We start from the raw sequence: 13,323 nt of genomic DNA, 5'->3' as shown, positions 1-13,323 counted from the left end.
TGGACACAACTGATCCACTCATATTCTGCAATGGTTTTTCATCTGCTGAATATTGTTGACTCAAGCACTGCTGTAACGTTGCAAAGTATACTGAATCAACTTCACTGACACAGGACTTACATTCACTGACATGTACAGGACTTGAGGTATTACAGACCATTTGAATAAGCAGCTTTTATATAATTCTGGTGACAGAAATGCCTATATTGTGCCTTCATCATTTATTTTAAAAGTTAACCTATGATGTAAAGGGGCTTGTTACTTAATAAAAAACTAGTTTGTTAAAACAACTGCTTGCATTTTGCCTTTATTTTTAACTTTACAATGAACAGAATTCTACTATGATCCCAGACTGAGGTTACAATTTAACTTTTTGGATTGTTTTGAAATAAAGGTTTGAAAGAGTAATATAGAGTGATGTGTTTATTTCAAAGAGTTTATTTTACAGTTCTTTAAAGTGGCAGATGCAGAACACTAATAAGAAAAACTGGTAACTCCCTTAGTGTTTTTATTTGTAAAAATGTGTTTTATCAACACCAGGATGGTGTAATATTTGACTCCTATAAGGTTGAGAAGATTGTGATTTCCATTTTTTTTAAGTGTTAGGTCAACACCAGAACAGTGTAGAATTTTAACTGCACCCAGCTCTGTAACAGTGTTGTTGTTCTCTGCATTGGTGTTAATATTTTACTCTCTTAGTGTTCATATTGTAACACTGTGTCGGTGTTGCGAGAGGCAACACTTTTGAAAGTGTTCCCATATACACTTTTAAAGTGTTGAAATTAACTCTATTGGTGTTGATTTCCGGATTTCAAATTTACTGTGAGGGATGATTGACAGATGCATAGGGCCTATCATTAAAAAGAGACTGAAAATCGACACCAATAAAGATTCCCGCTCCATCCCCCTTCCACTCCCGCCCACTGGCCAGCCGCCCCTGACAGTACAGTACTTCTCCTGAAGGTAACGGCCTGCGGTCGATGTGGAAAGTTGATTGTTGAGTTTTCTTAATCTTATGAATTCGATGATCACACAGATCGCATGGATTATCTTAAAATACTCCGTTAAGTTATTCATGGTCACTCAGAAAAGAGGAAGACATCATTCAGTCATGCAAATAATAAAATGCCCAAGTAGCCTAATCCTGAAATATAAATCTTGAAATCGCTATGGCTTAAGGCCTCATTATACTTCTGCGTCGGACCTACGCCGGAGCCTATACGCCGTAGGCAACGTGTTGGTTTTAATTTATACTTCTGTGTCGTTGTCCGCGTTGACGCGTACCTAGGGAGCGTGTGAAACCCCGAGGGAGGGGTTCTGGCAGACCAATCACAGCATTTGTGTCCGCGTAGAATTGACGCGTTGTTACATTTTTGGAGAGGTGCACGTCAGGGTACGCCGTAGGGTACGCGCGCTACACACAGCCTACGACGTAGCTACGGCGGCAGTTCGACGCAGAAGCATAAAACAGGCTTTAGTGATTATGAAAGTGCTTTGTGGATTAGCCTACTGATAAGCGCGAGTCTGGAGAAACAGGCGTTTGTTCATTCATTCTCAGTGTTGAGAAACGTAGGCCTATGTGTTACGTTATTGTGTTAATTATAACTAAAGTAGGCCTACCTAATTGTTACATATTTATTTTGTATGAAAACTAGCGCGTTAGTTACTTAGGATTAAAAAGTATTGTATCAGTGCTGCGCGAGCTCTCTCACAAACACGACGCGCGCACACAGAGAGAGAAGAACATTGTAAAATGAAAATTGACATAAATTTTGTTCTTGCTTGTTTTGTTTTTTTTTCTGTCAAAAAGCATTTTTTATATTAGAAAATTCGTTAAATAACGGACGTTTTACTGTTAACACAGCCCTCATTGTATGTCGGATTAGGAACTTAGCCTATACTTTATATTATTTTTAGAATCACTGGCCAAAAGAAAAGTGTCTTGACACTTTTTCCAAAAGTGTTCCACCAACAAGTTGCCTGTGCCGTTGTACTTTGAAGATCAGGAGCAAATTGATGCAATCCACACTCACCTGACATCAATTCTGGACAGCACACCCACACACACTGTGACAATATCAAATTCACCATGGATGTCCTTTTTACATTTTTTTTATGTTTAATTTTTTTATTACACAGATAGCCTATGTAACTCAAATTAAAAAGGCAGTTTGTGTTCTCGTAACACTTTCTTTTATGTGGTCTGTGACTCAATAAGTCTTATAGTTTATCTCAGTTGCTTTGGTGCATTTCTCAGATCACAACTGAAATCACATCATCTTGTCACTTGTGCACATCATAAAAGCAATTTCTCATTCTTTTATACTTTATACAAATTGCAAATGCTTCGGTACATTCATGCAAGAATTGATAATGTACAACTGTCTGCTGTTTCCTACATTATCAACACTTTATGTCATGTTGATCAAAATATAGGCCTTTTATACTATTTCTCTGTTGAATTGTCATAGTACTCAAAACATCTAGGGCTAAGCATTAGTTCCTTGCATAAGTCATTAAATGCAAAATGGTTGAGTTGTCATAAACTGTCAAGCATGTTTTCAATACATTTCTATTAGACTTTATTTTGTAAATGTGTCCTGAATTGATGAATTGCAGAGGTGTATTTAGAATTGCACTAATGGAAATAATGAATTGATAAATTAGGAAGCAGCAAGGCAATTCATAATCAATTGCATGAATTTACCAAAGCATTGGCAATTTGTTCAAAAGTTATGAGAATTTCAGTAGTGATCGGAGAAATGTACCAAAGCAACTGTGATAAAAAAAATAAGGATTCAGGAATTTTCTTCAAAATGTAACAGTGAGTCCTGCTGCGTGTGAATTTGACAAGATCAAATTCACCATGGATGTCCTTTTAAATTTTTTTTCAATATTTAAATTTTTTTTATCAGTGAGCAGAAGCACTTTGACAGGAGGATAGAAAAACAGTTAAAGAAGAGTGGCAAGCCATAGGGAAGTCATCTACAGGAGTCATCATAATTCACAAATGGTGTTGATAAATAATTTTTTTGTGAACAACAATATTGTCTATTTCTTCTAAATGGCCCTCGGAATTTTAGAAAAGGGATAAATTGTGTTTGTCTTCTTAAAATGCTATGTAGGACACTGTTTTGTAGCTGTATGATGACCAATAGTGAATAGTACAGCATATATTTAATCGAGGATCCATATGATTACACGTTGCTGTATGTCTAATGGGCTAAATATGGTTAATATCTAAATGTAACTTTATATAAATTCACAACAACATATTTCACTCAGTCTCCTGTATATAAAAACATACAGTGAATATTCTATATTCAATATACAATGAACTATTCTACAGCAGGTCATATATAAATATTTTACAGTAGGTCATATATCATTACTTGTCATCTGATCCACATGTGTGCATTATTAATTTTTTAATTCACAAAAATAGTCTTCTGTAGGCTGAGTGAAGCCCAACTGAATATCTACAGATATTTTAATCCATAGTGCAGATCTACACTGTAACGTTTATATTTGGCAACACTTTACAGAATAAGGTCTCATTTTTTAACATTTGATAATGTATTAACTATCATGAACTAATAATTAGCAATACCTACATTTGTTACAGAATTTATTATTGTTTCTTAATGTTAGTTAATAAAAATCCAGTTGTTAATTGTCCATGTTACTTCACAGTGCAGTAATGTTGAAATAACATAAATGCTGAAGAAGTATTGTTCATTCTCAGTTCATGTTAACTAAAGTAGTTTACTATAGTTAACTAATAAAACTTAATTGTAGCCTAAAGTGTTAGGCTACTGGTTTCATGTACATAGTTGTTCTATCTCATTTGTTTAAATCAGTCATGGAGGTATCCAAAATTTCATTGAAACTGGTAAATTAACTCATAGCTGTTTTTATGAATAACCAGAAGTCAAGCAGATGTTCTTTAAGTTTGCCTGTTCTGCAACTGAAATTGTTTGATATGCCACAGCCCCACCTATACAATTATTCACTAGCCGCCACTGCGTCAAAGCTACACATTTGTACCATATCTGAATCTAAAGGGTACTACAAGGGTCCCATGGTACTAATATGCACGGTTTAGGGTATAGAACATACAAAGGTGTGTTCCTATGAGGTTACTGCCCCAGTGAGGAGCTAAAGGTACAATTTTAGCACTTTTTTTGACAGTGTTAACAAAAACATAATGTTAAGGCTTATTGAATGTAAAAAAAAAAAAAAAAAATTGTCTTTCAAGTATAATGCTAAGTGGGCATAATCACCCATTTTATTGTTACAAGTAATTTTTAAAGATCAGTTTGCATGTTCAAAGGTATGCAAGTTCTATCGAAGAGAAGGTTCTCTGCGCTTCTGTAATCCACAAACAATCCGGTGCAACCAGAGCAGGACAAAACAACCAGACAAAAGGAATCGCCGGTGCAGCACAGATGTCTACTAATTAAAAATATTTATTTAAGGTGCATAACAATAAATGACTAACGTTTCGATGTAAAGTTACATCTTCATCAGAGTCCTTGGAGAGAATGAGCAATTAAGCCATTAATAAAGATCATCAACAGGTGTGTTGGCCACCCAAAAATACAACCCTCTAAACCAAGGTGTCACACTCACACATCAGTCATTAAAAGGCAAGTACCCACAGATCAAAAAAAAAAAAAGTTCACAATACAATGGGAATAAAAGTATATTCATCTTAGGTACTGTATTTTAATATGCTTAAGTGTTTAGAGAAAGCATGTTAAACTCAATTCTTCATTTAGACCTAAAGGTTCTCGAGTGTTAAGTGTATGTATCCAGAACGCTTCCCTGCATAGAAGTTTATTGATAATATCACCACCTCTGGGTGGAGGTGTGATTTTCTCGATTCCCCAAAACTTGGCTTCCCAGCCCACCTCTGGGTTTCTATAAATGTGGCAATTGTGCGCAATGCTCTAATCAGAAACTCACCTTTAATGAAGTGACCAGTTGCACAACACATAAAGCACAACATGAAATGTGAACATTAAAGGCTCTGTGGTGAACATGGCTGAAACCAGATTGAAAAGCTTTTGTTGGTTTTGACCCATATAAACTTGTGAACTTTAAAGGGATACTCCACTTTTTTCGGAAATATGCTCATTTTACATCTCCCCCAGAGTTAAACAGTTGAGTTTTACCGTTTTAGAATCCATTCAGCCGAACTCCGGGTCTGACGGTACCACTTTTAGCATAGCTTAGCACAGATCATTGATTCTGATGAGTCCAGTAGCATTTCTTTCAAAATGACCAAAGAGTTTCAATATTTTTCCTATTTAAAACTTGACTCTTCTGTAGTTAAACCGTGTACTAAGATCGACGGAAAATGAAAAGTTGCGATTTTCTAAGCCTATATGACTAGGAACTACTCTCATTCCAGCGTAATAATCAAGGAACTGTGCGGCTGTACCATGAGTGCAGCAGGCGTAGTGATATGACGCAGCGCCTGAAAATAGGTCTAATAGGTTAGACAAACTTAGTCCCGGTCACGTTGGAAGAAGTTACCGAGCTGGGGACTATTTTCAGGCGCTGCGTCATATCATTACGCCTGCTGCACCCATGGTACAGCCACATAGTTCCTTGATTATTACGCTGGAATGAGAGTAGTTCCTAGCCATATGGGCTTAGAAAATCGCAACTTTTCATTTTCCGTCGATCTTAGTACACGGTTTAACTACAGAAGAGTCAAGTTTTAAATAGGAAAAATATTGAAACTCTTTGGTCATTTTGAAAGAAATGCTACTGGACTCATCAGAATCAATGATATGTGCTAAGCTATGCTAAAAGTGGTACCGTCAGACCCGGAGTTCGGCTGAATGGATTCTAAAACGGTAAAACTCAACTGTTTAACTCTGGGGGAGATGTAAAATGAGCTTATTTCCGAAAAAAGTGGAGTATCCCTTTAAGATTTTTGGGATGGTGTAACAGGTAAACCTACAGAAATTGAATAATCAAACATTGACTTCACTGTATAAATTTAAATTGAATAGAGATTAATCCTTATTAAAGCTACAAAAGTGATTCAGTCAAGAGCTGTGAGTGATTTTTTACTTTGTTTTTGTTTTCTGGTGCTCTTCGCATGCATGTCGGTCAAATGATTATTATTATTTTTTCTTCAATAAAATGAATGTACTATATTTTAGTTCGATAAAGTTTTTTATTTGATATTTTGTATTTCTAGGGGATTTCATGGTACTAAATTATATTTACGATATATTTATAATCAATTTATTTGCTTTTTGAGCATAGAACTGAAAATTAAATTTCGAAACAGACTTAAGTTTGATCTCTTTTCAGAGACGACGATTATTGCTGAAGTGAATAAGTTTTAAAAAGTGAACTTAAAAAAAGTTACAGAATTTAATATTTATTGTTATAAAAAAATATAATATTTATATGATATAATATTTTCAAAAACATGTTTTACTCTAAAACTGTGAGAAAATCAAAGCTAAACATGTTGTGTTCAAAATTTGAGTTTGATATCTCAACAAATGAGCTTTCAGGAAGATTTTGTTTGGCCGCAGAACCAAAAGTTTTCACTAGATGGAATTCGTCTCCAGTTCATTTCCCGAATGAAGCACAAGAGACTCTTTTTTTCAGGACTATTTAACCTGTTCGAATCATGTCCATGTTTTTTCACATGGCAAGTACCAAAACCTTTACCAAGTTTCATACCATTCCAAATGAAGAAACAAATAAAAAAAAATATTTATTTATTTTTTATCATTTTATAATTTTCGGCCAAAAATTGTAAAAAAAAAAAAAAAAAAAAAAAAAAATCGGTCTTCTTACAGAAGAGCACCAGCTGTAGGCTATGTAATACTATACTATACAAAAGAATAAAAATACTGTAATATGTTTGCAGATATGTATAGAAACCATGCTGTTCACAGCTTTTTCTAATAAAAATGCGACAGCCATTTATTCTTCTTTGAAATGTGCGTTCCGTGTCAGAATGTCTGTTTATGCTTTGGTCTGTGTGAGATTCTGCCCGCTGCCAATTTATCCAATAGTATTTCGACACCTCGGGTTGCCAGTTGGTGGAAAACACATTATATTGCAGCCATGGAAGCCAGTGATGAACAAACTGTCGGAGATCACAGATCCTGCCCGACCTAAAAAGCGTCAGTATCTATAGAGAGCCGCTTCACAGATGTGCCAGTACGTATTTGTGTTTTTTTTTTCGTCTTAGCGTGCTTGAATGGTTTAATAGCACTTGAATGAATTATAGCATCGTCAATAATGTAACGCTAGCCGAAGGATGCCAGGATAAAACAGATGCTGCATTAAATATTTGTAACGAGTTAAACTAAACCAATAAATCCCATACTTTAAAGTGTTGACTAATGTAACTTGAATGCAATATGAGAAAAGCTTCTGCCCAATTAAAATGTAATGTAGCTAAACTATTTATGTGGAAGATTCAAACCGCAGGATTAAAATTATATTGTAAAAAAAACTGTTCATTTCTTCTCCAGGTGTTTTCGGTGTTGGATCAGAAGTGTCAGTGATGGAGGGAGATTCAGTCACTCTAAACACTGGTGTTAAAACAAACCAACAAGAATACATTAAATGGTATTTTAATGACACCCGCATCGCTCAAATCAATGGAGATCTCAACCAGACCTGTACAGATGTTCAGTGTAATGAAGGCACTGAGAGATTCATAGACAGACTGAAGCTGGATCATCAGACTGGATCTCTGACCATCAGAAATATCAACACAACAGACTCTGGACTTTATGAACTGAGGATCATCAGCAGCAGCAGCATTAGTGGAAATATCTTCAGTGTTACTGTTCATGGTGAGTTAGTGAATTTTTGAATGCAGTTTATATATGTTTACACTATATTGTTAATTTTTATTATCTTGAATTTATGAATCTATTTTTTTTTTTTTCCAATTATATTTGGTTATTTTTTCTCAGTTATAATTCTTACAGTATTCAGATCTCGTACAGTTTTTCCATTGACAAGTTGTTAGTTTTAACAGTTAATTTTGTTCTTAGGAAGCTGCAGTTGAGCTCAGAGGGAGATGACAATGTTTAATCACACCATCTCTGATCAGCTTCTGTTATTAAACTATGTAAAATGGGTTTGAATACAAAAATTGTTTCTTTTCAAATCGAAAGTTAAGAAAGGTGTTAGGGGTTAACAGATTAGGACCCATGGACCAGATGTTTGAAAGAAGACCCGGAGTTAGAATTATAAAAAATTGAAGAAAAGTTTTACTGAAGATAGTTTGCAGTTTCATCAGCAGAAGTCAGCTTCAAGACTCACACAGGAGTTCGTAGGCCGCCCCGCTTACAGTTACAAAGATCACAGCAGTTATACCATTTCCAAGGTCTAAGCTATGTCATTGCTTACAGGCTGAATGATTCTCATTGGCTAAGAAATAGATAAACATAGTAATTTACCACACATATACAGATAGACTGAAGCATATCTCCATCGATTATGCCGCTGACACTCAGACCCTGAAGTTAGGCACGTCGTGATCTTCCAGGGCACAGATTTGGGTTGCTGGGTGCCAGCATGTCCAGAACAACAACTCAGACAATCTCCAATAATGCCAGTGGTTCCTTAACCTGTAACCAAGAAGACTAACACACACACCCGGCACACATCTTTTCCAAGGTTGGATTTGGCCAGACTCTAACTATAAACAGGAGTCTCGTCTCAAAACATCAAGATAACAAGTTCTTTCTCTCAGGATAGGACACTTTATCCTAAATGGAATATAGGCTTTAACAAAGAAATGGTCCCTTAAACTATTGGCTTCAATGACCCCTATATGTTTTAACACGTTGAAGACCTTTTTTAAACACAAAACCAGTCCCTATTTCATTTCTGGAAGATAAATAAATCTTAAATAGGCAAGCACTGTTACTGCGTTCAGATATCAAATACAGACATTAAAGAAAACATGAAAATAACATTTCAGTAATCACACTGGTAACTTCTATAACAACGTAAAATCTCCAGAGAGGTCGTCCAACTCATTTGATATATAGAAGGAAAAATATTGACTAATACCTTGATTATAATCACTCATAACATATACATTGAAGCAGCAGTGGATTCCAATCCAGCCCTTCAAAGGGTTTATGCAATTTCATTCGTTCTCTCATGTTGTGGCGTTTGTTGTTTTCATCTAGAATTGAATCATCTGTTGGTTTGTGTTTCAGGTGTTTCTGCTGCTGAACGAGATGAAGTGAAGAGAAAGTCAGTGAAGGAAGGAGAATCTGTCACTTTAGATCCTGGTGTAATAAAACACCCAAATGATGTGATGACGTGGTATTTTAATGACATTCTCATCGCTGAAATCACTGGAGATCAGAGTAAGATCTGTACAGATGTTCAGTGTAAAGAGAGATTCAGAGACAGACTGAAGCTGGATCATCAGACTGGATCTCTGACCATCACAAACACCAGAAACACAGACTCTGGAGAATATAAACTACAGATCATCATCAACAACAGCAGATTCAGCATCACTAGAGTGAAGAGATTCAGTGTTTCTGTCATTGGTGAGTGTATAATTCAGCCATTAAATGTATTTTCTTTTGAGAAAACAAAAACAAAAAAACAGTTCAATATTTTTAAATCAACCCAATAGATAGTGTACTGATGGGTTGTGGACTCTTTAAAAAAAAAAAAGCAAACTTTGACTCAATGACACTTTGACTAATGTTATTAACTTGAAAAATGCAGTTTTCCTGAATATTGTTTTCTGTTGAGTGTCTTTGTTATGTACTGCTCCGAGACACGAGGGTAGAAGATCCAAATGCAGTTTTATTTAAAGGGTTAAGCAGAATCGTAATCAAAATCCAGGCAAAGGTCATACACAGGCAGGCAATCAAACAAACAGACAAATCCAGAGGGTGAGGCAGAAACAGGAAAACCAGGACACGGGCAGAGATCAAGAACCAGGAATAACAACAACAAAGGAAATGCTCAGAAATGCAGTTGGAATAACGTACAAGACTTCGCAGGGAATGATGAGGTGAACCAGGCTTATATGGGGTGAACTATACAATATAATGAGACACAGGTGAATGTGATAATCAGGAATGATGAGTCCGGGAAGTGAATTATGGGAATTGTAGTAGTGAGTGAATAATGATAGTCTGATGTGGAGTGCCCTCAGGTGGCTCTCAAGGGCACTCCAGCTGATGACCGTTACAGTCTTAGTGATTTTAACTGCTGGTGCCATTTATAAGCTAAATCAATATCATACAACTGATGACCAGAAAGGTGTATGTAAGGTAGAAAGGTGTAAATATGAGCCAAATATATAGTTAAATACTGGTGTATTATCAGTCGAGCTGTTAACATTGTCTGTCTGTCTTCATCTGTTCCAGGTTCAGGTCTGTCTTCAGGAGCTGTAGCAGGAATAGTTGTTGTTGTTGTTCTACTGGTTTCTGCAGTTGTAACTGCTGGTGTGATTTAGTATCATCACTGCAAGACCCATGAACCAGTTCCACACAACGTAAATATTACAAATAGCAAGGAATATGAATTTAATTATATATACAAACATAAATGTAAACTGTGAATTAGTCGTTTTTTGTCCTTTATTTTTAACACTATAGTTCACCAGTGAGGCAGTCGAAACTATCAAAAACACAAATAACGCCAAAATTAAATGAATAACAATTCATATTAAAATATAAAGTGCGACTTTTGTCAGATAGCAAGTCTTGTAAGAAAATGCCAATACAACAGTTTAAGCAGTTTTGATGTGATATTGAAATCATAATACGTAATTTTGTAATACTGAAGTACAGGAGATGAAAGTTTGATGCAGTTTATAGACAGTGTTTAATATTAAGGAACTGAAAACACAAATCTGTTGTAGTTTTTGTGTTTGTGTATCTGAAACATCTATCCTCCTCATTACTTTAACCTTCTGTGAATCTGTGTTTCTTACAGGAGGATGATGCTGATAACCCACATAATCCGAATGTCATTCCTTTGGAGGACATGGAAAATCCTTAAATCAGACTCGGGCCGAAGCTCCCAATAAAGCAATGTAACATCATTAATACATTGAAATGGACACTGAAGAGAATTTGGAAATGATGGAGAGAAGATCAGCTGAAACTCTCTAATTGTCACAATTCCAAGATTTCAGTCGGAACCAATACCAGTGAAATGTCTGAATTTTTTTTTTTTAAATTGTGATTTACATTAAGTTTACATTTAGCCTTAAACACTATATGACTGTAGGGCTGAGCGAATATGAATATGAAAATTGGTAGAACTCTTTACTGCCCTAGTACTTCAGAAATCCCTTTAAAGGTGTACATGTGAATTAAACGTGTCACAATGACCTTCATCATCACAGTTTACTAATGCCTATCTAGTGCAGGGGAGTTCATCAGTATGCTGATTGAGGACTGTTGGGACACTCCAGGCACAGGATGGTTCTGTCGGGAGAGACGGAGTAATTTACACTTCAATGAAACGTCTGTACCATTTGATTCACAGGACATACAGTACTGTATATGCTTTCAACTACATAGCCTACTGTTTATCTACTAGTGTGTTCTAACATGTAAATATGCCATGTTTAGTTTCATCTGACAGCTTATAAACTGAACTGAATGGTTATGAATGTAATATAGGTCTTAAAGTATCCTAAGGTAAAATAGGTACTATTGCTTAAACATGCATTGAGGAGAATGTTAATGTTCTTCTCCCCCTGTTGATCACCACACATTTGCCATAGACAGCAACATAGTGTCTGATGTCCAGATCTGTTGCTGTCTGGATATCTTTTGGTTTCCTGTCGGTCGGTTTTGGTGTTGGTATTCCACATGTTTAACAATGCTTTACTCAGGGTATATGAAGGAAAGATAACTTGATCTGGGAGAAAGGCTTTAACCCAGTCACTCCCGCTCACCGGTGCATAACCTCACACTGTGAGAAAGGCTTTAACAGCCTCTTCTGCACAACAGTGCATTATTTGTTACAACTAAGTTTTCTATACAGTAAGTTGTTCCATTCTTCTGTCTGCATTTAAACATGTAACTTAATAAATAACTTTGCCTGCTTTAAAGGCTTTGAGAATCTTTTCTTTTACACTGATAATGTTAAAAGCTAAAGTGATTGTAACTTTTGTTATCTAATGTTCAAGTTAAATCATGTTTTCCTATTAGAAAGACTTTTACCTTTAAAGAATAAAGGTAATTTATTCTCATTCTTCATTTAGGGGTAAAACGAAGTTCAGAATACGTGAGTGATATACTGTAATTGAACATCTGACACCGCTCACACTGCTGAGAGCAAGGGTTAGATGAATATGTAAATATGTGCTGTGAGCTTTCCTCAATAACAAAATAAACAACACAATTGAGAAAACAGCAAGCATTTTAATAAAGCATAAGAAGAGCATCTGATCATAGCAACATGGATAATGTTTCAAGCTCTGCAATTCTACACTAAAGTCTCATCACATTTATTTATATATCACTTTATACAATAGACTGCTTAAAATCAAGCAGCTTTACCGTATTAACATGAAAAACAGTGTCAGTGTCTGGTTTCATCGGAAATACAATTTAATTTTCTATGGCAGCGTTCCAGTGCGCTCATGTTTTCACTCGCAGACGTCTGACCTCGACAGACTGAACAGGAGATATGTAGCCTAAATTTGTAATGTAAAAGGCGGAGCTTCAGCGCACACCTATTGTCAGGAAACGAGTGGAATATAGCAGGTGAAAATGTTTATTTGACAAATAAACAGCTCACGGTCAGAAAGACACAAAACACAGAACACAGAAGTTGGCGAGTGACGCAGGGACCTCGATAGGCAACCAGGCAGGTGATGTAATCCAGTGAATGGTAATCCAGAGTCTGGGAAAGTGATGAGTTGAGTAGATGGTGAAGCACGGAGAACATCGATGGGAACGAAGACCACGAAGAATGCCACAGGACAGGAACCAACACAGGACAAAATCACAACAATCTGACAACACAAGATACCAGTCACTGATATACAAGTTGAAAGTGAAGACAGCTGGCGCTGATAATTAGCTGATGATTAGCTGTAATCAGAGGACACACCCACACAGACATACAAGTTCACACACACACACACACACACACACACACACTAGCTGTGTCCCAATGTTGAAGGCTGCATCCTTCGAAGGACGCAGACTTCAAGGATGCAGCCTATGCGTCCTCTGAAGGACGCACCATGTAGCCTTCCTAGGATTTCCTAATTGTGCAACCAGGTGTTCCCGATCACCGCTCCTGGCGCCAAGCAACGGTGCG

The 13,323-nt window shown here is 36.3% G+C and overlaps 2 protein-coding genes across 2 annotated transcripts in view; both read left to right on the top strand.

The window, feature by feature from the left end:
- LOC311295158 (uncharacterized protein) overlaps positions 1-13,323 on the top strand; it is a 149,064-nt gene that overhangs the window by 19,871 nt on the left and 115,870 nt on the right. The gene's annotated exons all lie outside the window — the stretch shown is intronic.
- On the top strand, positions 7,522-10,215 carry LOC311294763 (uncharacterized protein; the record flags this gene model as incomplete). The annotated part of the gene is made up of 3 exons (XM_084415792.1): positions 7,522-7,844; positions 9,228-9,569; positions 10,190-10,215. Exons 1-3 carry the CDS (start codon positions 7,550-7,552, stop codon positions 10,213-10,215), a joined length of 663 nt encoding a protein of 220 aa, XP_084271918.1. The 5' UTR covers positions 7,522-7,549.

This window comes from Rutilus rutilus (assembly GCF_951802725.1).
Source record: "Rutilus rutilus genome assembly, chromosome: 8".
Taxonomy (NCBI): Eukaryota; Metazoa; Chordata; class Actinopteri; order Cypriniformes; family Leuciscidae; genus Rutilus; species Rutilus rutilus.
This window is presented reverse-complemented; position numbering and strand designations above follow the sequence as displayed.